The 25,440-nt window shown below is 36.4% G+C and overlaps 1 protein-coding gene across 4 annotated transcripts in view; it reads left to right on the top strand.

Moving 5' to 3' along the window:
* ANAPC1 (anaphase promoting complex subunit 1) overlaps positions 1-25,440 on the top strand; it is a 103,307-nt gene that overhangs the window by 46,655 nt on the left and 31,212 nt on the right. For all 4 annotated transcript variants that reach the window (XM_047745172.1, XM_047745173.1, XM_047745174.1 and 1 more), the window contains 10 exons: positions 2,824-3,038; positions 5,771-5,889; positions 10,370-10,641; positions 12,757-12,991; positions 16,014-16,105; positions 17,901-18,035; positions 18,212-18,294; positions 19,203-19,281; positions 19,992-20,066; positions 24,697-24,773. In XM_047745172.1, the coding sequence (XP_047601128.1) occupies positions 2,824-3,038; positions 5,771-5,889; positions 10,370-10,641; positions 12,757-12,991; positions 16,014-16,105; positions 17,901-18,035; positions 18,212-18,294; positions 19,203-19,281; positions 19,992-20,066; positions 24,697-24,773 (1,382 nt within the window). The remainder of the gene's footprint in view (positions 1-2,823; positions 3,039-5,770; positions 5,890-10,369; positions 10,642-12,756; positions 12,992-16,013; positions 16,106-17,900; positions 18,036-18,211; positions 18,295-19,202; positions 19,282-19,991; positions 20,067-24,696; positions 24,774-25,440) is intronic.

Raw genomic sequence — 25,440 nt, 5'->3', positions numbered from 1 at the left:
TTGTACTGTACTGGTAATTAACTACTTTGTAACTTATATAGAAAAAGAGGGAGCACATGTATCTTCAATTTGAATATGTTAACTATTTTCTCCTTTATACTTTTTTGATGTGTTGAATTTCTAGAATTTAATCTTTTAAATAGGTGTAAATATATGTTTAATCACATAAAATTGAAGTTGCAGGCAAGAGTTTTTTTGGGAGCTGGGATGAGAGACACTGAAGTTGTTTAGAAGATGTCTTAGGTTATTCCTCCTGACTTTCTATCCTTTGTCGTCTTCCTCTGCTTTTATAAAGAAGGGGTTCTGAGAAGCCTACAAGTAGAAAATGAAATACATCATTACTCTCCGATTATCTCTCTTTTAAAATCAGCCTCTTTTAAAAACTTAAACATGGAATTTCGATTTTTTCTAGAACTCTGTTTAAGTTAAAAAAATATAAATGGTAGCACTGCATTACTCTGAGGGTCATAGGATTCAAGGATGGTTTTCCCACTCTTGATAATTCTTTAACTTTGGATTTTTTTTTTTTTTTTACCCCCAAGAGTGAGTGGGGTGGATGGGGGCAGGGAGGGAGCGAGAGAATCCTGAGCAGGCTCCACCCAGCATGAAGGCTGACATGGAGCTCCATCTTACAACCCTGAGATCATGACCTGAGTGGAAATTAAGAGTTGGACTCCCAACTGAGCCACCCAGGCAGCCTGTTTGTACTTTGTTTATATCCCCAAGAGAACAGCACAAGCTTGCCTCATCTCAAATTAGCTTTTGAACCAACACATATTCATCAAAATGGTGTAACTATTTATAATCCACATTAGGTCTTAGGCTATTAATGCTTCTTCAGAGCTTCAGAATCTGTATCAAAATTTTATTTCTAACATCAGAGTTGCCTACTGAACCTATGAGAGTAGCAGTTTCCATTGGATTCCATCTCCAGCAGGGTTGGCCCAGCACATCCTTCTCTTAATCTGCACTCATATGATAGCTCTTAGTTGAATTAGTGTTTGTCCTACTTTAAACAAAAAACCATTTTTTTTTTTGCTAATAATATGACTATCCTTTCCTTTACCAAGATAAGTTTTAGCTTTAGACCTCATTTGTTACTATGATTGAGAGCAGTTTAATATCATTAGCACTAAAACCAAATGGCATTGATAATCTTTGATCTATTTAGATATTGTTTTGAGTAATTCTATCTAAATTCAGTGTGTTCCATTATTTGAGGTTATATTTTATATTATTTGAGGCTACCTTTTATGACTCATTGAAATTCAGTTTATCAGCTATTTGGATCTATACTTTATAGTTAACTCACCCAGTAGAATAGTTTTTTTAAAAGTTAGATATTCCGGGGCGCCTGGGTGGCTCAGTGGGTTAAGCCGCTGCCTTCGGCTCAGGTCATGATCTCAGGGTCCTGGGATCGAGCCCCGCATCGGGCTCTCTGCTCAGCAGGGAGCCTGCTTCCTCCTCTCTCTCTGCCTGCCTCTCTGCCTGCTTGTGATCTCTGTCTGTCAAATAAATAAATAAATAAAATCTTTAAAAAAAAAAAAAGTTAGATATTCCATAGGACCTATAATGAATATTTATGAACTAAGTAAGGGATTAATTAGTCATATCTGCTATAATTTTTTTTTTTACTTTTTTTTTTTTAAAGATGTTTATTTATTTATTTGACACAGAGAGAGCACAAGCAGGCAGAGAGGCAGGCAGAGAGAGATGGGGGAAGCAGGCTCCCCGCCGAGCAGAGAGCCTGATGTGGGGCTTGATGCCAGGACCCTGGGATCATGACTTGAGCCAAAGGCAGAGGCCTAACCCACTGAGCCACCCAGGCGCCCCTGCTACAATTTTTTATAGGCTAATGTTGCCTCCATGTTAAATGTTGCAAAAATTTAGCATTTTAACTGGTAATTAATCTTGTTAAAGGAATGTAAAATTCTTGAGAGAAAATGAGAAGATTTTATACTATGCTCATTGAAGTTACAGTGTGATTGAATTTTTTGGATGGGGAAGACTCATAGGAAAATACATGCTAAGCTTCTGAGGACAGAATGATAATTAAGAGATTAACCTTCTTCCATTTGTTTTGCTGTTGCCACTTTCTGATTAAGAAATTTTTATTTAAGACATCCTTCCTTAAAAAGGTAAAAATCAATAATGATCCATTTAAAGTACTAAAGTAAGAAAATATTGTTCAACTTCCTCCAGCCCTTGGCTTATATCCTTCCAGGTTGTATTCTTCTGCTTATATTAATCAAAGATAATATTTGTATGGGCTCTTTAGTAATAGTGAGTGGGTTTCATGTTCCACTTGCACTAATTCGTTTCCTTTTTAAGATATAGTTAGGATAACTATATTTTAAGATATAGTTTAGGATATAGTTAGATCTTTATAAGTTATTTAGAATGTTTCAGTGGAATCAGCTTCTTGACTGTTGTCCTAAATTTAATGTTTTTCCCTTGGCTCAATAAAGAATTTTCCCAAGTGAGCAATATAATTGTACTTTAAAAAAAGACTTCTAGATAAGAGCCCCAGTATACATGGGAACCCAAACCAACCTTGCTTTGGAATGCATATTTTCTCTGTATGATAGAGAGATAGATGGTTATAAATGCCCCTACTTCCACAATTCCTGTTTGAATTTGCTATGAGGGGCTACATGGAATGTGATTTAACATAGAAACAAGTTAAGTGTGGTATATCAGTTTCAAAATATAGCCTATTGAAGCCATTTTAACTCTCAAGTACATCACGTGTATATCCTTGTGTTCAGTAAGTGCATGGTCTTTGGTTTTTAAATTATTATTACAACCAAGTCTGTTACTCAGGTGCTCTCATCAGATGTTCCTTCAGGAACAGAAACTGAGGAGGAAGATGATGGCATGAATGACATGAATCAGGAGGTCATGTCGTTAATATGGAGTGAAGATTTAAGAGTGCAGGACGTGCGAAGGCTTCTTCAAAGTGCGCATCCCGTCCGTGTCAATGTAGTACAGTACCCAGAACTCAGTGACCACGAGTTCATTGAGGAAAAAGAAAACAGGTAAAAGAGGCATGTTGTTATCTGTTATCAGTGATTAACACTGAAAACCCTGAAAAGATAGTTAAGAATTAAAAGTACCATGTGTTTTAAGTTTTTATCCATCCTCGGTAAACCATACATTTTTTCTCAAAATATTTTGGCATTTGGTAACCCAAGAGTATCTGATGACATAAGTGATCCTCCTCCTCTTAAAATACAGCTTTTAAAATATAGCTACTTAGAAAAGGTGACTCTGAGACCATTTTGCTTAGCTACCATAAGAATTTACTAACAAAGCAAAACTCTGAACTCATTCTTCTGTATCTTGAGGAGGAAAAAAATATGTGTATGTGTGTGTGTGTGTGTGTGTGTGTGTGTGTAAGTTTTTAGTGTAGCTTAAACTTATACCAGTATTTTTTAACCTGATATGACAAGTAATACTCTATAAATCTTCTCTACTGCCCATCTCTAACATATATTATATCCCTTGATAATAGTAATACTCAGTAGTAACCATCCTGTGACATTCCAGAGTTGTTGCCTTGGGACAATTCAACTTGTATTTGAAAATTCTCTCCTGTCCTATTACCTGCCGTGTCTCTGTCACCTGTCACTTTCCACCATTATTCTCTGGTTCTCCTTGCATTGCTTATGGCGGTCCTGCTTTACGGAGAAGGATCGTCTATTACCTAGCTGCAGGGTGCTGAAGATCTGAGTTTGTCCTAATCTGCCTCTCACTGTTTCCTCTTCATCTGTACTTAGGTGTTAGTCACCCATAATTGAAGAGTCTGAGGGACAGAGAAATTGTGCGAAAACATAGTAGTTATTGTGGGCTCTGGATCTGATGGGTATCTTTGCATGAATTACTTCTTGCTGCCTCCGTTGTCTCAACTTTAAGAATAGGCATAATTGTAGCATTCATACCTCATGGGGTTGCTCTGTGTATAGAATGAGTTATGTCTATATCGTGCTTAGAACACTGCTCTGTATGTAGTAAAGCTCAGTGCAGTTAGCCATGATTATTAACTGAGTTCATTGATACATGAAGGTAGTTGGTTTTTTTTTTTTTACCTTTATAATCAGTGACATCTCAGAAGGGATTACAGTATTTTGTTTTCATTATTATAGTTTTGTGGTTTCTGCTGAAAAGTTCTGTGGGATATGGCCTTGAGTTTTTCAGATTCTAAATTAACATGGGGCACTATTCCTAAATAATCTTGGGACCAACAGATTTTTCTCACCAAAAAAACTAGAAAAGCAGCTCGTATGTATGTACAAGTTAGGGAGAGAACATGCTTATGAATAGCTTTGAAGAGAAAAATGTTAGCCTCTGCTTGGGTATTTCTGTCCCTTAACAACACAAATATCTTAACAAGAGTTTGATTGTTGAGTGTTTCCTGGTTATAAATGCCCCTATTTCCGCAATTCCTGTTTGAATTTGCTTTAAGGGGCTACGTAGAAACAAGTTAAGTATGGTGTATTAGTTTCAAAATATAGTCTATTGAAGCCATTTTAACTCTAACATTTATAGTGCTATTAATCCTGTAAGTCTTGAGTGCCTGGGTGGCTCAGTGGGTTAGGCCTCTGCCTTCGGCTCAGGTCATGATCTCAGGGTCTGGGATCGAGGCCCACATTGGGCTCTCTGCTCAGTAGGGAGCCCTCCCCCCGCCCCCCGCCTGCCTTTCTGCCTACTTGTGATCTCTGGCAAATAAATAAAATTTTAAAATATATATATTAAAAAAAAGATACTTGAAAAATAAAATCCTGTAAGTCTTAGCCATCATGTAAGTGAAACTAATTCTTGTTTCCTTGGACACACCATGAAATCCACTGACTTCTAATATAGGAACGTCTTCCTTTCTGTGTACAGGTGACAGAAATGACACTTCTTTTTTTTTGAAGATTTTATTTTTTTGTTAGAGCATGAGAAAGAGATCATGAGGGACACCTTGGTGGCTCAGGGGGGTAAGCCTCTGCTTTCAGCTCAGGTCATGGTGTCGGGGTCCTGGGATCTAGCCCCACATTGGGCTCTCTGCTTGGCGGGGAGCCTGCTTCCCCCTCTCTCTCTGCCTGCCTCTCTGCCTACTTGTGGTCTCTCTTTGTGTCAAATAGATAAAATCTTCAGGAAAAAAAAAAAAGGAAGGAGATCACAAGAAGGGGGGAGGAATAGAGGGAGAATCAGACTCCCTGCTGAGGAGGAAGTCTAATGTGGGACTCTATCCCATGCCCCCAGGATTATGATTTGAGCCAAAAGCAGATGCTTAACTGACTGAGCCCCCCAGGCGCCTGCAGAGGTGGCACATCTGAGGCTATGTTGGCAAAAAGGATGGCAGGATGATCCCAGATACACTGAAGGCAGCTAGACAAAATAACAAAATGAGGAAACCCAAAACATTATTTTCCTTTGATCAGGTTAGTATCAGAATGGCATTTTGGGTTTCTCTTTTTGGTTGCTGAGGGAGAGTTGGCTTGATTTATAGACCAAGTTTTTCACTCAAAGACTGGTTTTCACTCAAAGCAAGTATGGAACAAAAGAAATGTGTATCTCCCTTAGAGTTTCTAAGAACAGGAATATTAAAATGAGAATAACCATGTTTGGATGATTCATCTACATCTTTGTGTGAATTTACTATGATGTGATTTCCTCTTAACCTAGCAGTTTTTCTTTTGGAATGCTTAACTACAGATTATATTCCAGGTTTTTTTTTTTCTCTTAAAGATTTTTCACATGTTGGTTTTGATTTTAATTATAGATTGCTCCAGTTGTGTCAGCGAACTATGGCCCTTCCAGTAGGACGAGGAATGTTTACCTTATTTTCATACCATCCTGTTCCAACGGAACCACTGCCTATACCCAAATTGAATTTGACTGGTATGTTAAATTCTGGGCTCAGTGAGAAAGGAAAATGGTTAAGTATATTTTTAGTGGAGTTATTGAATTATTTTAGTTAAAACCAAAGGAATGGTCTTTCTATCCCCACTGATTTAAGATATCAACCACTCTAGCGGATAGGAAATTAGACTAACCACTGTGGAAAGTCGCATGCAGCCCATTACTAAATATGCTTTTAATGAGACTGTTCCATGATACAAAAAGACACTTGGGAAGGTTTAGAAAGATGATATTGATGATAGTGAGATTACTGGACTTTAAATAATCTTAAAGTATAATATATAAAAACGTTGTATCTTAATGTGTCTTGTTATATCTTATTACGAGTATATGATCCTTGTACAAAAACAAAAAGATAATAAGCAGAAAGAAACAATGCTCATGTATAGTATAGTATAGTATAGTAGTCCCACTTGGTAATGTTAACGTTTTAGTATATATGGTTCCCAATTTTTATTCTTCTAGTTTATAATTTTACATATTTTTAATTATCAGAAAATTTAACTCTGTTTTAGAAATTGTTTTCAGATTTAGAGTAAGCACCCTTTCATATCTAGCATACATAGGTATATAATTATATTGTGTATATATGTAGGTAGGTAGGTATTATGTACAGATATTTTTAATCAACTTCATTTTTATTTTTACTGGTGGAATATAGTTTAGGTAAACAACGTGATTTTGTTGGAAATTACCATTTTTTTGCTATTATAAATATGCTGTCAGGTTATAGTCATTTATTTATATTAATTGCTTTAGAGGTCGAACTCCCAGCGCAGCAAGATTTTAAGGTTTTGATATAATGTATTGTCAAATTACCTTTCTGATTGGTTGTGTGAATTTTTACTTCTATAAGATATAAGTGTCTTCCTTTCCTAATGTTGATTACAGTGGGTTTTATAGTGCATGTTCACCTGATGCTGGTAAGAATGTGTTCTAAAGGTGACAGTTGTGTACAGTTGAAATTATCATTGAAAATTCCTAAAGGTATAGTATGTGTGGTTTTATGAGACCTGTATGAGATGTATTTATGATACACATAGTAATGTATAGTGTAATAATATATACCAATAGAATTCTACAGTGTTTTAAGTTGCATAATTTAAAAAAACCAGGGTCCCATTCACATATGTGGAGAGCTCATACTTTCAGTAACATATGGAAAATGAGATCAGCTGAATGAAGAATACATTTTCATCTCCAATATTATACCTATTGTGGAGCCCTGATCTTATTTAGAGACATAGCAAGCAGAATTACCTTCAATATTTGTATTGTCTTCTCTCTTAGAGAAGGAGCTGTATGGCAAAATCTGAATAATTACTGAATCTTAGTGGAGACTGGGCGATATAGGTATTCCTTCTGTTAGTCTTTCAGCTGTTTGAAGTTTCCATATAAAGAATTTGAGTTAAAAACAAAAGAATCTCATGTAAAACTGGCAAATGTTAAAATGTATTAAATCTGGGCAGTAATGCTAGGGTGGGTATTAAAAACATAAATACATGAGTCATCTTTTTTTCCCCCTGCATACATTTAGTTAAATTTGCATGTTTAGAATGTGTTTCTGACATTAGTCCGAACTTTTATTCTTTTAGCCATTCTGGTACCCCCCCCAACATTCTTTTTTTTTTTTTAAAGATTTTATTTATTTATTTGACAGAGATCACAAATAGGCAGAGAGGCAGGCAGAGAGAGAGGAAGGGAAGCAGGCTCCCTGGTGAGCAGAGAGCCTGATGCGGGGCTCGATCCCAGGACCCTGGGATCATGACCTGAGCCGAAGGCAGAGGCTTTAACCCACTGAGCCACCCAGGCGCCCCACCAACATTCTTAAAATACATTCAAGATACGTTCTTAAAATCGCTTCTTAATCACACTGATATCAGTACCTTTGTATGTCATTATTCTTATTGAAGAAAATTTGGTTTACCCTTTGCCTGTCATTTTTTCTTGTGTGTAAATACTCTGGTGAATATGATGAATTCTTTTAGAAAGTTCATTTGTTTTTTCATTATTAATCTTTCTGCCTTTTGAGAAGGTGAAAGTATACCTCATGAGCTTGTCGCCCATTGTGGCATTGTCATACACCAGTATTTGAGTTAGCTCTTAGGTACACAAAGCAAATGGTAAAAACAAATATATTTCACTTTGTATGTTTGTGTATACATACTCCAATTAAGACATTGTGCTTCTAAAATTTATTTTACATAACTTCAGAACTCCTTTAAAACCATATTTTCAAACTTGTAGTGAACTGTGTAATTTTATGCAGTATTTAGAATAGTTATTTTAAATATTCATCTAAGACCTGACCTAATTAATACAGAACATTAAAGATATAAAAAGCATTCAGCATTTGCATGTACACAGTGGAGATCCAAAAGAGAACCAGAAGACTCAAGGAAAGGAATTCAAAGAGAGTTTAGAAACATTATGAACATTTAATTTACAGTATTCTTACATAAGTTGACCATAAAATTTAATTTAGCAAATACTCTTTATGAAGTTCACTGGATAACTCAGGTCTATAAAATGATACTTTTTATAGTACTATCTGAATGCAATTTGGCATTTTTAACAGGGACATGTAATTAGAAACATAGAGACAAACATATATAGTAAGAGAACAAATTTATAAAGGTCCTTGTCTCTTTTTACGATGTATTTAATGTTCAGAGAAAAATAAAGGCTGACATGTTTGAAAGTAACATCATTGTCATCAATCACAGGTTGAAATTTATTATTCATATAGCTTGACTGTGATGTTAGCCTTCATTTTATTTTTTAATAAGCTTACTTCTGTCAAATTTGAAGTAGTGGGTATCCTAATCAGATCTGTATAAAGTTAAATTGGTATCCATTTTCATAACCTCCTGTATTTTAGAAAAAGGATAATGGATTATTTTATTTTTAAACTTTTTTTATTTAAAAATTTTATTTGAGTATAGTTGACTTACAGTGGTAGATTAGTTTCAGCATAGTAATTCAGTAACTCTGTATGTTATGCTCACCACAAGTATAGCTACCATCTGTTACCATGCAGTGTTTTTATAATATCATTGACTGTATTCCCAATGTGGTATGCTTTATTTCTATGATTTATTTGTTCCATAACCGGAAGTCTAAATCTCCTATTCTCCTTCACTCATTTTGCCCATCGTCCTACTCTCCTTCTTTCTGTTGATCATCTGTTTATTCTCTGTATCTATAGTCCTGATTCTGCTCTTTGTTTACTCATTTCTTTTGTTTTTTAGAGTCCACATATAAGTGAGGTCATGTGGTATTTTTCTTTTTCCATCTGATTTATTTCATTTAGCATAATATCCTCTAGGTTCATCCATGTTGCAAATGGGAAGATCTCATCATTTTTAGTGACTGAGTAATATTGCTGTGTGTGTGTGTATACGTACGTACACTACATCTTCTTTGTTCGTCTATTGATGGTAGATGTTTGGCCTGCTTTCATATCTTGGCTATTGTAAATAATGCTACAGTGAGCATAGAGTGAATATATCCTTTCAAATTAATGCTTTTGTTTTTGGATAGTAAATACCCAGTAGTGGGATTATTGGGTCAAATGGTATTTCTGTTGTTAAATTTTTGAGGAACCTCAAAATACTGTTTTCTTCAGTGGCTATACCAGTATACATTCTCACCAACAGTGCATAAGGGTTTCTTTTTTTCCCCACATTCTCACTAACATTAGTTAATTCTTGTCTTTCATTCTAGCCATTCTGGCAGGTATAAGGTGATATTTCATTGTGGTTTTGATTTGCATTTCCCTGATGATGAGTGATGGTGAGCATCCTCTCATATCTGTTAGCCATCCTATGTCTTCTTTGGAAAATTGTCTATTCAGATCCTCTGCCCATTTTTAATTAGTTTTTTTTTTTTCTGATGTTGAGTCATTGTAAATTCTTTATATATTTTGGATATTAACCCCTTATTGGATATATGATTTTCAAATATCTTCTCCCATTCAGTAGGTTTCCTTTTTGTTTTATTGATGGTTTCCTTTGGTTTTGTAAAAGCATTTTATTTTGATGTAGTCCCAATAGTTTATTTTTGCTTTTGTTTCCCTTGATTTAGGAGACATATATAGAAAAATGTTGCTTTGGCCTCTGACAAAGAAATTACTGCCTGTGTTCTCTTCTAGGAGTTTTTTGGTTTCAGTTCTCACATGTAGGTCTTTAATCTGTTTGGAGTTTATTTTTGTATATGGTGTAAGAAAGTGGCCCAGTTTCAGATGATGAATTATTTTAAATACGTTTTTTTTTACCTTGCATCGAATTTGATATACAAGTTAAAGTTTAAGTACTCATAATAACTAATGTCATTCCAGATATTATGGGGTTAAGGGTTTTAAATGTAGAAAAGGTAATCACTGTTCTCAAAAATCTAAATGGAGCAATTTTGGATTTATGAATTAGTCTCTCAATTTTAAATTCATTTGATTGAATAGGACGGGCCCCTCCTCGGAACACAACAGTAGACCTTAACAGTGGAAACATCGACGTGCCTCCCAACATGACAAGCTGGGCCAGCTTCCATAATGGTGTGGCTGCTGGCCTGAAGATAGCTCCCGCCTCCCAGATCGACTCAGCTTGGATTGTTTACAATAAGCCCAAACACGCAGAGTTAGCCAATGAATATGCCGGCTTTCTCATGGCCCTGGGTCTGAATGGGCACCTTACCAAGCTGGCTACTCTCAATATCCATGACTACTTAACCAAGGTGAGACTCCCAGCACCTGGCAGTGTGCCTCATCCAGGCCCCTGCAGTAGCTCCTAATTGTTCTCTTTGCTCTTCCTTCTTCATTCTTGTACCTCTCAGTCCATTCTTCTCATAGCAGGGGAGTCATTTTTCTGAAGTGTCGATTAGCATGTATCACTTCCCTGGTCAAAACTGTTTAAAGACCTTTCATTGCTCTTGATGTACATTCTGGGAGCCTATGTGATCCCCCTCACTTATCCAGCCTTACTTTGTACCACTCATCCCCTTGCTCTCCACACTCCAGCCACAGGGACTGGCCCTTTTAACTCCTTGGCAAACCAAATTCTCTCACTTCAGAGTTTGGCAAACAAACTCTTTCTCTTGGCATAGACTCTTCACTTATATGCCGTAAAAATACACTTAGAGTATACAGTTCTGTGGTTCTAGTGTGTTCAAAGAGTTGTGCATCCATTCCTGCTGTTAGTTTTGGCAAGTTCATCAGTCTATAAAGGACCCCCATAGCAGTAGCAGCCACCCTCCATTCCCTTTCCCTCCAGCCCCTGGCTACCACGGATCTACTATTTGTCTCTGGATTTGCTGATTCTGGGCCTTCCATTTAAATGGAATCCTATAGTAGGTGGTCTTTTATGGCTGGCTTCTTTCTGTTATAATGTTTTCATGGTTTGTTCATGTTGTATCATATATCAGCACTTAATGTCTTTTTTTGCTGACTAGATAATTCCATTTTGTGAATAGACTGTGTTTATCCATTTATCAGTTGGTGGGTAGTTGGGTTATTTCTACTTTTTAACTGTTACGAATAGTGCTGCTGTCAACATGTACATGTTTTTGTGTGGACATATGTTCTCATTTCTCTTGGGTTTATTCCTAGGTGTGGAATTGCTGGGTCATATGGTAACTCTTTGTTTAAATTTCTGAGGAACTACCAAACTGTTTCCAGAGTGGCTGGAACCTTTTTACAGTCCCACCAGCAATACATAAGGATTCTAGTTTCTCCACATTCTTGCCAACATTTGTCTGTCTTTTTAATTATTGTCATCCTAGTAGATGTGAAGTAGCATCTTATGATTTTGGTTTGCATTTCCCTGATGGCTGATGATTTGAGCATCTTTCATGAGCTCATAGGACATTTTTAAGTCTTCTTTGGAGAAATGTCTATTCAGATCCTATGTTTATTTTAAAGTTGAGTTATCTTACTGAATTGTATTCTCTATATAATCTGGATACTAAGGCCATTAACAGATAAAGGATTTGCAAAAATTTCTCCCATTCTTTGGGTTGTCTTTCACTTTCTGATGGTATCTTCAAAGCACACAGGTTTTTAATTTAATGAAGTCCAGTTTGTCTATTTTTTTCTTTAATTGCTGTGCTTTGGCATCATATCTCATTGCCAAACCTGTGGTCCTAACCCATTAACACTTATGTTTTCTTCCCGGAATTTTACAGTTTTAGCTCTTACGTTTAGTTCTGTGGTCCACTTAGAGTTAATTTTTGGGAAGGATGTAAGGAAGGTGTCCAGCTTTATTCTTTTACATGTGGTCTGCAATTATCACAGCACCATTTTCTGAAAAGACTGTTTGGTTCCCACTGAATTGTCTTGGTACCCTGTGGTCACTTGACCATTACTGTGAGGGTTTATTTCTGGATCACATCAGAACCTTTTACATGTTGTTCTCTCACCTGACCTCATTTTCTCTTATTTTCTAAAGCTGCGTACCTCCCTTTCTACCACTTTTCCTGGTTAATTTGTATTAATCCTTCAGGTCCTGTTGTAAGTTTTACTTCTTTAAATATTCCTAATAATTCTTCAGCTCCTCCTAATCGAAATTAGGCTTTCAAGAAACACTACTTCATATTACTTTGTACTTTTTCAACATACTGCTTTTTAATAATGTATTTATTTTTATATTTTTACTTCAATGCTTTTCCCCCCATTAGGGCGCTTGCCTCATGAGAGTAAAGACTATGTTTCTTTAGTTTGTTGTTGTATTCTTGGTACTTCTCACTGTACTTGTTAATAAAAGTACTTACTGAAAGTCTGGTGGGCCTTAACTTTATTCAAGACTCATATTTGTTTTGGTAGTGACTTATATTTTATTTTACTTTCTACCGTAGGGTCATGAAATGACAAGCATTGGACTGCTCCTTGGTGTTTCTGCTGCTAAACTAGGCACCATGGATATGTCAATTACTCGGCTTCTTAGTATTCACATTCCTGCCCTCTTACCCCCAACGTCCACAGAGCTTGATGTTCCTCACAATGTCCAAGTGGCAGCAGTGGTTGGCATTGGCCTCGTGTATCAAGGGACAGCTCACAGGCATACTGCGGAAGTCCTGTTGGCTGAAATAGGTATGGCATTAACAGTGCTCTGTCTTCATAAGCATATACTGCTCTCTCCACAGGAATCCAAGTAAAAACGATAGTAAAATTATAAAAGTTAAGGAAAAATAATAGCTTTTATTAGAATATTCTGATTCTAATTTGACAAAATAGTATAAGTAATATTTTCCAAGGCTGATACTAGTGTGCAGGTTATTTATCTGGATGTTTATTTGGTCAGCCTGTTGTTGAGCTCTAGAGAGCCTATTTAGTGAGCTAACCTGTGTTCTTAATCACTAGTGAGAGGCTGTTTAGGGTGCTTTGTCCTTGCTAGGCAATGTCTGGCAGTGATCTGCACTTGAAATGTGAAGTTGATTACTTTGATCCCTAGAAACAGTGTTCTTTATGTTAGACAAATTCTTACTTTTAGGAGAATGGAAGTGATTGACTCTTGCTTTTCCTCCTTTCCATGCTGGCGGTTATGTTGTTAATGAAATGCATTTGCTCTGTCTGTAATTGAGACTAAACCTTTTGGAAATGTGTCTTATGTATTATTATCTTTTTCTGACAAGTGGAAATACTGTTGGCCTTACTAATATATTCCCTAATTTAGATACATAGTTCCACGTCTTGTTCTATATTCAGGATCTTTTCTACATATATTTCAGGATATATTGTTGAAGATATATTTTCTCTGGGATTCTGTTAGTTAGCTATTGTCTCAATAATGCTACCTAACAAACAACCACAAAATTGGCCCAGCATCTCAGCTTTAGGCCATAGATCTAAACGTGGGTGTGCTGCTCTGACTCCTGCTCCAGATGACTTATTCTGGGGCCCAGGCTAGAGGATGTGCTTGTTTTATGGTGATAACAGAGGGCCAAGAGGGAGAACCAAATAATGGAAGCATATTTCAGGCCTTTGCTTACATTGTGCCAGCTGAGATCCCTGGTTAAAGCTAGTCACGTGTTAAGTCAACCATCAGGCTCTGTCAAGAGTATGGATGTGTACATATGAGCACTGTAGGGCAGTGAAATATTTCAACAATCTACTACAGTGATGAAACAAATTATTTATAAAACTGACATTTTTCTGTTACCAAAATACGTAATAGCATAAGTTGGTCTGAGAAACATTTATTCAGAAGATACTCAAGAGTAGCTTTTTTTATTTTTCATTTTTTAAAGATTATTTATTTATTTATTTGACAGACAGAGATCACAAGTAGGCAGAGAGGCAGGCAGAGAGAGAGGAAGGGAAGTAGGGTCCCCGCCGAGCAGAGAGCCCAATGCAGTGCTCGATCCCAGGATACTGGGATCATGACCTTAGCCGAAGACAGAGGCTTTAACCACTGAGCCACCCAGGCGCCCCAAGAGTGGCTTTTATTTTTATTTATTTATTTATTTTTTTTTAAATTTTATTTATTTATTCGACAGAGAGAGAGAGAGAGAGAGAGAGATATCACAAGTAGGCAGAGAGGCAGGCAGAGAGAGGAGGAAGCAGGCTCACTGCTGAGCAGAGAGCCCGATGCGGGGCTCGATCCCAGGACCCTGAGATCATGACCTGAGCCGAAGGCAGAGGCTTAACCCACTGAGCCACCCAGGTGCCCCCAAGAGTGGCTTTTAAAGCTTGTTCATCTGCAAGGTGAATCAAAGCACACCTCTTTCACGTGGTATATAGAAGATTTCATCTAGATTCATATGCATATGCTCTTTTATATAATTATAGTCAGATATACATACTATTTTATATTGCCCTTTATATATATCATTGTCATAAATGTTTTTTAAAATTAATTTCATATTGTGTAATCTCATTGAATTGGTGTTCTGTAAATTGCCTATTTTCTGATTTTCAGGACTTTTTAGTTTATTTCTAATTCTTTGCTGTTATATATAAATACTGCTTTTGTATAATATTGGTTACTTTTGTATAATATTTCTTTTTTTTTTTTAATTACTTTTTTCTTGTGGGTAAAATCCCAGGAGTGTGAAATTTGTTTTGGACAGAGGGGTCTTTATGTATAATACATTTTGCTGTCCTAAAGGGTAGAATTAGAATCAGAAGGTGCTTTTTAAAAAAAATGAACTAAGTGTCTGAAAACATAATATTTAGCTTAAAAACTTAGAGTCTTTCCTGTCCATTATTAGTATTTGAACAGTGAATTGGAAATAGTAAAATAAAAACAAAATGCAAGAGATTAAAAATTAAAACATTTTTAAGTGCTCTTCTTTTAAAAAATTTTTCTATTTCTTGATAATTTTTTTCCCCTAGAGCATCAGTTTTACTTTAAGAATGGAGAACAGGGCGCCTGGGTGGCTCAGTGGGTTAAGCCGCTGCCTTCGGCTCAGGTCATGATCTCAGGTTCCTGGGATCGAGTCCCGCATCGGGCTCTCTGCTCAGCAGGGAGCCTGCTTCCCTCTCTCTCTCTCTCTCTCTGCCTGCCTCTCTGTCTACTTGTGATCTCCCTCTGTCAAATAAATAAATAAAATCTTTAAAGAAAAAAAAAAAAGAATGGAGAACATGTGAACACATCCTTTTTATACTAAACCATTTAAAATGTTTAAAAATAAAACAGATTTTTATATTTTAAGACAAAACAACAAAACAAGAAATACCTTACATGTAAAGATATATATTTATATGAGATCTCACAGACTCCCTGGTGTATCAGTTGACTTTTTCTTTTATTGAGACAACTTTTAGAAATACTGTATTAAATCATTATCTTCTATTCTCAGTTTTTCTCATATGTATATACTTGGAAGTGGTGAAGTAGTTTTGTTTTTTTTTCTTTAATGAACCCAAGGTTTCATAGTGTATAAAAGTCACTGCTTTCAAATTGATACATTAAAAGACCCATCTTGAGCTTTACATTGTAGTAAACCAACAGTTGTGCATATCATCTGTGATAATGTCATATCTTTCTGAGTGGGGTTATATTGAATCCATGGTTCTTATGCAACTTACTAGAAAGCTAATTCTAAAACTTACGATAGAATTTTAAGAGGCCAGGAGGCCAGCTTGAACTGTGATATTTTCTATTTTATAGGACGGCCCCCTGGTCCTGAAATGGAATACTGCACTGACAGGGAGTCTTACTCTTTAGCTGCTGGTCTGGCCTTGGGCATGGTTTGCTTGGGGGTAAGCATTCTCTGTGCCTTCACATGCTTCATTTATGATGTCTGCATGTTGAGACAAATGATCTTGACACTTAACTCTAAATACCACTCTGCCTTACTGTGACTTAACCTGATTCTCAGCTCTTTTTTCTTTTTTTCTTTATGGATATTTTTCAAAGTGCTAGATTTGGAAATGTAGAGAATTTGAAGTGAAGAGTGGGGATTTAAGGTTTTTATTCCCCTGGCTTAGATGTCAGTGTTCATGAATGAACCAAGGGAATGAACTATCTTGAAGAATTGAAGACATAAGATGAGTGATAGCCCCCTCAGACAGAAAAAAGAAAATTATATATGATCAGGAGCTCTAAGTGTCTATAGTAGTTGCTAGAGATAAACCATGTCCTTTTGACATCTTGGTATTCACTGGGATCTCATTATGTTGTCACCATAGTATTTGCTTTGTGACGGAATGCAGTATGACTTTGTTCCATCTTTAAACACATCCATGAGACATAGTGTAGAATTATCGGAAATGTTTGATCGAATTGACTATGTCACCTGAAATGTGGGTTCTTAAGAACCACCAATACCGTATTATACTGAAACTAAATTATAAAAAGAAAGTTCAAAATAACATGGAGGACATGGGGAGATGGAGAGGAGAAGGGAGTTGAGGGAAATTGGAAGGGGAGGTGAACCATGAGAGACTTGGACTCTGAAAAACAACCTGAGGGTCTTGAAGGGGTAGGGGGTGGGAGGTTGGGGGAACAAGGTAGTGGGTCTTAGGGAGGGCACGTAGTGCATGGAGCACTGGGTGTGGTGCAAAAACAATGAATACTGTTACGCTCAAAAAAAAAAGTAAAGAAAAAAAGAAAGTTCACTGTCTGTTAGGTTTTTGATTCTTCACATTTGACACATGAACTAAAGAAGCAGATGGTATAATGGAAAAGCAGCATACTGGGAACTGGGATCTTGATTTGGTTCTGACCAGTGAGTCATGTCCTTTAACTATAGTATCGTCTAGTGGTTAAGCAACTCCATGGGTTGTTTTATATCCTTGTTTATATCCACCCCTGCCGGGTACTAGCTCTGTAACCTTGGGCTTTATGTGTGCCTCACTTTCCTCATCTGTAAAATAGTAGCCATTTGGTAGAATTGTCATATTAAGTAAGTTAATCCATGTTAAACACACAGAATAGTACCTGAAACAGTGTTCAATAAGTTAATTATTATACTTATTATTGCTGAAATAGTTTGTAGGTATAATAATGAAAGAACTCAGATGTTCAAAGTTCAAGTTTCATTTACATACCTCATATATTCTTTTATTATTAGTATAATTAACTGTATTTTGAAGCCTTTATTTTGGGATATGAAAGTATTAAACGTATAAGTTTGTCATTTTTTTTTTTAAAGATTTTTTTATTTCAGAGGGAGAGAAAGCATGTGCACTAGCACGTTCAGGGGGAGGGACAAAGGGAGAGGGAAAAAGAGAATCTCCAGCAGACTCCATGCTGAGTGAGCATGGAGCCCAACCTGGGGCTTGATCTCACAACTCTGAGATCATGACCTGAGCCAAAATCAAGAGTCGAACGCTCAGCCTACTGAGCCACCCAGGCATCCCGAAGTATAGTAATTCTTAATGTGAATAATTAAGAGCTTGTTTGAATGTTAAGTCTTGAGTAATAGTTACTTTAATTTAAAAAACCCAAAATACCTTGTTTGAAGTTAGTTCATTCTTTTATTTGCCATGGGTGTGTGTTATGAGTCTTATTCCATAAGATTTCCTTTCATATGTTTGTTATCTCATTTTCCAGCATGGCAGTAATTTGATAGGTATGTCTGATCTCAATGTGCCTGAGCAGCTTTATCAGTACATGGTTGGAGGTCATAGGCGCTTTCAAGCAGGAATGCACAGGGAGAAGCATAAATCTCCAAGTTATCAAATCAAAGTAAGTTCAAAATAAAGCAACAGATCAAAATTCTGAAAGCTAAGAAGTTAATTTGAAAATAGTAATTTTCTTACCAACATTTGTAGATCTGTTAATTTTAAGCATAGGCTAGTATGCAGAAGAATTTGTAATAATTCGGAACTTTTTTACATAAATAAACTTTTTTTTTTTGATAGGAAGGAGATACCATAAACGTGGATGTAACTTGTCCAGGTGCCACTCTTGCTTTGGCCATGATCTACTTAAAAACCAATAACAGGTATCACATTCCCCCACTTCACCCCTTGCTATGATAGTGTGACTTCTTTTATGACGTCAGTAGTAAAACTAAATTATTTAATGTATTTATTTTCCTTGTACTAGATTAACTTGATTTTGATTCTCTCCAGTACTCAAGTTCCACAGATTTTTATCTAGAAACCATGTATTTTGCTATTTTAATCTTTGATAATATAGTTGCCAATTTTTATTGATTTTTGTTTTGTAGTTGATGTCACAACTAGAAAATACCCAAAGTCCTCTTCATTAATTATGCATGTTATTTGAGGATTGGTTAAACCAGAATCACTTAGCATTATTCTATTCTTGGTTACCATGTATAAAAATGATTTCTATTTAGTTCAAGAACTTGCCTAATAATCATACCAGCTTCCTTCCCAACTCCCAGTAATTAGGGCTGGACACATAAAAGTAGACTTTTGGGATTTATTTTTTTATTTTATTTAGAAGAGTAAGTTAGGTAGGAGACATTAAACTATGTTTTATATTTTAAGTCTTTTAAGTTAAAAAATGTTCTGAGATGCAAGAATTTTTTCAGCATTGTGAATTTCCCATGTTAGAAAAAGTAAATGTATGTAAAATTAACAAAGTGGTTAAAAACAGGTATTTATTCATCTATTTTGGTGACTATGTATGTTAGTGCTTTCTTGGTAATGGAGATATTTCAGTGAACAACAAAAAAAAACCCTAAAAATACCTGTTTTCATAAAGCATATGTTGTCATAGGACAGGCATTCATCCATGACAAATGCTGTATTAGAGGGTATGAAGTACTATGAAAAGCAAATATGGTAATGGATGGAGTGGGGGTTTCTCGAGTGTCTTGGGGTTCCTCATTTTTTTGTTCTCTAGTTGAGCAATAATGCCTCCTGATGCCCTCCACCACAGATCGATTGCAGATTGGCTTCGTGCTCCTGATACCATGTATCTGCTGGACTTTGTGAAGCCAGAATTCCTCTTGCTTCGGGTATGGCACTTCATCACTTTTTATTTCTGCTAACATGAGGAGTCTATCTGTGCTTCTCAAGTTTAGCTCGTGAATATAAATGTTTCCGCAGGGGAGCCTTTTGCTATTAATCCATCATCTATATGTAATTGGTAGTAATCTTTTGAAATTTCCCAAAGTAACTTGTAGGATTGCCAGGAAACACAACCATATTGCTATATAATACTAGGAGTTAATATTTCAACTTCTTACTTTAGTCAACAAGCAGTAAGTGCCTGGGGCTGCTTTATTTTATGTCCTTTCATTATTAAGGATGCAGCATTACTATTTAGGGTATAATTAGTGACAGTAACTATTTGACATAATTGCCTACATTTTCCCCTTTTATTCTTTAATGTTTAAACTTGTATGTTTTTAGCCCATGAAAGCTTTTAAGTTATATAGACAGTGCTAAGATTCTCTGTGATTTTTCTTTTATGAAGCGAGTGTTTAAAAATTCTTTAAACTTTGGTAACAGTTAATTCAGTTTAGGGTTTTATGTGTGTTTTAGGTGTGTTAAAATTTAAATCTTCAATTTATTTTAACGAGTTTAGCTTAGGTTGATATTTTGTACCGTATTTTTCAAATTGCCTTCAGTTGGGAACTAATTTTTACATTATTTAATATGATCATTGTTATAAAATCTGTGAACTTTGCCTGCTCTAATTGATTTTATCTGTTACATTTTTAAGACACTCGCTCGATGCCTGATTCTGTGGGATGATATTTTACCAAATTCCAAGTGGGTTGATAGCAATGTTCCTCAGGTGAGTATATATAATAAATATTGTTATATCTTTAATAGCATAAATTATAATTTCTTTTGGGGTTTTACAAAACCCTGTAAAATACTTATTTTTAATAAAGGCAATATTGATAATTATAGTATCTCTTGAAAACATGGGACCTTTCGGTTTAAGATTGTGTGCTGACCAGACCACAGTCTTCTCTTTTGGCCCCAGATCCTGAGAAATTGTAGTATTAAAAATTAAATATACCAAAGTACCCTAAAAAAGTATTTTGACCTTTTTATCCTAATTAAGCTGCCCTCTACCAGGACCTGTCCTCAGTCCAGAAGCCATGAAAGAGTAAACTTACCCAGTGGTTTTCCTGTCTTCCAAGTGTCACCTCTCCTCTAGAAACTGCTTGCTTTTGTTTGATCTCTAGTGCATTTAGGTCAAGGATTGGGGAACCAAGGCCCACCTATTTTTATAAGTAAAGTTTTTTCAGAACACAGCCATGTCATTCATTTACTTATTACATATAGCTGCTTTTGTGTTAAAACAGCAGAAATCAGGAGTTGCTTTAGATACTATATTATCAACAGCCCAGAAATGTTTACTCTTTGGCCCTTTAAGGAAAGGTTTGCTGACCCCTGCCATAATAGTTAATTTTTATAATAGTTAATTTTTATATTTTGCCTAGAGTTTATACTTGTTTCCTTTTTTTTCTTTTTTTAAAGATTTTATTTATTTGACAGACAGAGATCACAAGTACGCAGAGAGGCAGACAGAGAGGGGGGGAAGCAGGCTCCCTGCTGAGCGGAGAGCCCAATGTGGGCCTCGATCCCAGGATGCTGAGATCCTGACCTGAGCCAAAGGCAGTGGCTTAACCCACTGAGCCACCCTTGCACCCCTATACTTATTTTCTTTTTCTTTTTTTAATTTTATTTTAAGGATTTTTATTTATTTATTTGACAGAGAGAGAGAGATCGCAGGCAGAGAGGCAGGCAGGGAGAGGGGGAAGCAGGCTCCCTGCTGAGCAGAGAGCCTGATGCGGGGCTAGGTCCCAGGACCCTGAGATCATGACCTGAGCCGAAGGCAGAGGCTTAACCCACTGAGCCACCCGGGCGCCCACCCATACTTGTTTTCTGCAAGAGAGTCAGTCTGATAGTTTATTCATCCATTACCTAAACTCCTAGATTTATTTCTATTTGTTTGATACTTCCAGTTTGTTAGTGAGGAACAGGTGAGGAAGAGTTGTTTTAATTGACTCAGCCATTTGTCAACCAAAATTTTGACTCCTAGCACATCTGAATATCAGAGATGTCAGTTCTTTCTGAAAGTGCCATTTAAAATCTATATTGTAGGATAAAATTAAACTTTTTTCCCCATTCCTTCTTTTAGTGCATATTTGTTGATCTTCTTTAAATGAACTCTATAAATGTTAAACTCTAGGCTACATTTAACATGGATCTGACATGTGGACTGTCCTCAAGAAACTCTAATAAATTTACTAAATTTAGTTTACAAAGTTAAAGATACATGCAAAATAACTGTATTCCAGAACAGAAAGTGAAAATCTATGCCAGAGTTCTCTTTTTAACTTTTGTGGAAATGTGGCCCTTGGACTTTGAATACATAGTTAATTTTCTCACATTTCTTTTACTTCAGACTCAATATTTTTAACTTTGGCCTTTTTATATCAGGGATCCTCAAATACATGTTAACAAATTCACAGTTATGTTCATTGATACTCTCTGTCACTCTCCACTTTCTCCTAGTTTTCATCCATTCCTTTCACTGATTCTGTAGCAGGGCCTCTTGTAGGATACAACCTAGTGTCAAAAGAGTATTAAAATCACTTTGTAAATGGCTTTTTTTTTAAAAGATTTTATTTATTTATTTGACAGAGAGAGAGATCACAAGTAGGCAGAGAGGCAGGCAGAGAGAGAGGGGGAAGCAGGCTCCCTGCTGAGAAGAGAGCCTGTTGCAGACCTCGATCCCAGGACCCTGAGAACATGACCCGAGCTAAAGGCAGAGGCTTAACCCACTGAGCCACCCAGGCGCCCCAAACTGCTTTTTTTGTTTGTTTGGACTTAAGGCGCATCTAAAATAACAATAACTACATCTTCATAGCACTTTTTCCTTCATCACAAGCTTTACTCTACAACCTTATGTTATGCTCCTAGGCAGTGCTGTACTGTGAGTTGTTCAGGTATTGCCCTCTGTACATTGGTGGGAACAGTGTGCTCTTTTTGTTATCAGTATGTCTTTGAATCCATAAGACTGTGAACTTCTCAAAGTCAACTGCTGTGTGTGTTCCTTCGTTCCTTCCTAGCAACTAGCCCTTAGTAGCAAGAGCTACTGTGACACTGTTACAGTAGACTCTTAATTGAAAGAAGGCAGACCACAGCACTAGACTAGACTAGAGTCACCCATCTACTCAGAGCTGGGGTAAAACGGAAACTAGCTATTAGGACCTCAGATCTTAAGAGTTTTGCATTGTACTCTCTACGAGACAGAGGAGTTTGGTGGTCTTTTCTTGTTCATTTCCTGTATGCCTTACCTTACCTTTAAAGGACTACATTTCTCCCTTTGATTACTCCTTATATTTTTGATTTTTTTTTTTTTAAAACTTCCGGAGACCATAGGAAAGATGACAAGGACCAGATTGAGGAGGGGTTCTCCCTTTCCTCCCCCAATTATTTACAACCCAAGTTCTTAGTGATGCTTTTTAATGGCTTATGATCAAGTATAGTGTTAGAATACCTAGGTTAATGATGATGATGATGATGATGATGATAATGATAGCAGCTAACACTTAAGACTTAGGCATTAATTTTAAGAGCTTTGAGTAGATTGAGTCTTCTAATTCTCAAAGGAACTTAGAAGGTAGGCACTTAAATTGTGCTCATTTTACAGACAAGAGCAGTCAAGAAAATTGCTCATGGTCACAGAGCTAGTGTGGGCCCTGCTGAACCTACGCCTTAAACTCCAGTTTTAAAGACAAAAGGAGCTTATAAATGCCTGCTGTGAAAATAGAAATACTCCATTCCTATATGATATGATAGACACTTTATATAAATGTTATAATTAGGTTATCTGTGTATATATAAATTACGTTATAGCAGTTTTTTAGAATGTCACTCAATTTCTGAGTAAGTAACATACAAAATTAAAAATTAAGTCTGAAGAGGAAGGAAGATGGAAGTAGTTATCAGCCTATATTACACAGCCAGCATAATTGCTTACCTCATTGAGATTATCAGAGAGAAAAGGTATTTCAAGTTTTTTGATTTGGTGATGTTCAGTACATAAAAAGATTGTATCAAGGGCACATGGGGTGGCTTACTTGGTTAAGCGACTGCCTTTGGCTCAGGTCATGATCCTCGAGTCCCAGAATTGAGTCCCGCTTCAGGCTCCCTGCTCAGCAGGGAGTCTCCTTCTCCCTCTGACCCTCCACCCTCTTGTGCTCTCTCACTCTCTCTCTCTCAAATAAATAAATAAAATCTTGATTTGTATACTTTTTTTTTTTTTTTAAGATTTTGAGAGAGAGAGAGAGGGAGCACAAGTTGTGGGGAGAGGTAGTGGGAGAAGCAGACTTCCCTCAGAGCAGGGAGACTCATATGGGGCTTGATCCCAGGACCCTGGGACCATGGCCTGGGCTGAAGGCAGACGCTTAACCGACTGAGCCACCTAGGTGCCCCTAAATAAAATCTTTAAAAAAAAAAAAAAAAAGATTGTATCATTAGTGAGTTTACAGTATTTATTGGTTTATTATAGAAAGCATCCTGAAATGTTACTCTCCTAAATAGTCTTTGAAAAGATTATAAAAATAATTTTCAAAATTTAAAGTTAATTAAATGATTTAATTGAGTAATTTAAATCAAATTTAAATTTGATAAAGTTGTTTACTACTTAAACTATAAGGATGTGTTTCTCAACAGTAGTTAAAGATTAACATATTGATGGTTTAGTTTAGCTTAGGTAATTTAGTAACTAACCTTACTCTGGTAGGCATAAGGCTAGAAATACCTCATGAATAAGAAGTATATATTTCTGATTGATTAGAGTTCTTTCCAGTTGCTTTTCCCTCTCTTCCCACTGTTTTCTCATATCCTTGCTCCAGCCCTATTCTCCAGTCATCTTTGCATTTCACTTCACTGGTGTGAAGTATTACATCAGCCTGTTACTCACTCAGAATACACTTCAGTCCTCCAGTTCGTATGCATTCAGTCCTAATCAGTTATTGTTGGGTCTGTCTTAGATTTGAAATTTTGAAATTGGATTGCATTCAATGTGATTAAAATATATGTTTTTGAATGAAATAGCTTATTTTATGTAATATGACCATGAAAAGCAGTTATGTTTTTCTTTTTTTTTTCTTTTCTTTTTCTTTCTTTCTTTTTTTTTTTTTTTTGGTGAAGGGGCCTGTGGGACAGGGCAGAGGGAGAGGGAGCAAGAATCGGAAGCAGGCTTCACGCCTAGTGCAGACCCCTTTGTGGGGCTTGATATCACAACCCTGAGATCATGACCTGAGCTGAAATCAAGAGTCAGATGGTTAACCATCTGAGCCACCCAGGTGCCCCAAAAAGCACTATGTTATTTTTCAAATCATGTAATATTTGTAACTTGAATATTAATGTCCAGGTATTCTTGCTTTCTTTCTTAACAGATTATAAGAGAAAATAGTATCTCTCTCAGTGAAATTGAACTTCCTTGCTCAGAGGATTTGAATTTGGAAACTTTATCGTAAGTCAGGAAATACGTAAATCAAATGAGCTATTATAGAATCTCTCATAAATAAATAGAAATATACTGTGTGGGAAAAGTACTCCTTGATTTGAGTAATTCTGAATCCCCTGTGTTTCTAACTGTTACTTACCAGATGCTCACAGAATTAATTTTTTCTTTGTTTTTTGTTTAGGTCTCTGAAGTGTAGAGCTTTTGCCCTCAGAAAACAATATCAGAGATTTAGCTTGTACATAGTCCTCATTTATCCTTTTCATTAAAAATATTGGCAGTTATTTATTTTTTTTAAAGATTTTATTTATTTATTTGACAGAGAGAAATCACAAGTAGGCAGAGAGGCAGGCAAAGAGGAGGAAGCAGGCTCCCCGCCGAGCAGAAAGCCCGATGTGGGGCTTGAACCCAGGACCTGGGATCATGACCTGAGCCGAAGGCAGCGGCTTAACCCACTGAGCCACCCAGGCGCCCCTTGGCAGTTATTTTTAAAAATCATCTTCTTTGCTGTGTGTGAAACATGCAGTCAAGAGGCATACTTTGTCAGTAAGGGCTACGTGGTGCTTCTGCTGAAGAAATTCGCTGGTGGAGTAGAGGCACAGTTGAGCATTCCCAGAAGAATGTAAACTAGTTTTGAGAACAGGAATATTTATTATTTTTACCCCCAGAAAATAGT

The sequence above is a fragment of the Lutra lutra genome, chromosome 9 (genome assembly GCF_902655055.1).
Source record: "Lutra lutra chromosome 9, mLutLut1.2, whole genome shotgun sequence".
Taxonomy (NCBI): domain Eukaryota; kingdom Metazoa; phylum Chordata; class Mammalia; order Carnivora; family Mustelidae; genus Lutra; species Lutra lutra.
Note: the sequence above shows the minus strand (reverse complement) of the source record. Positions and strands in the feature narration are given on the sequence as shown.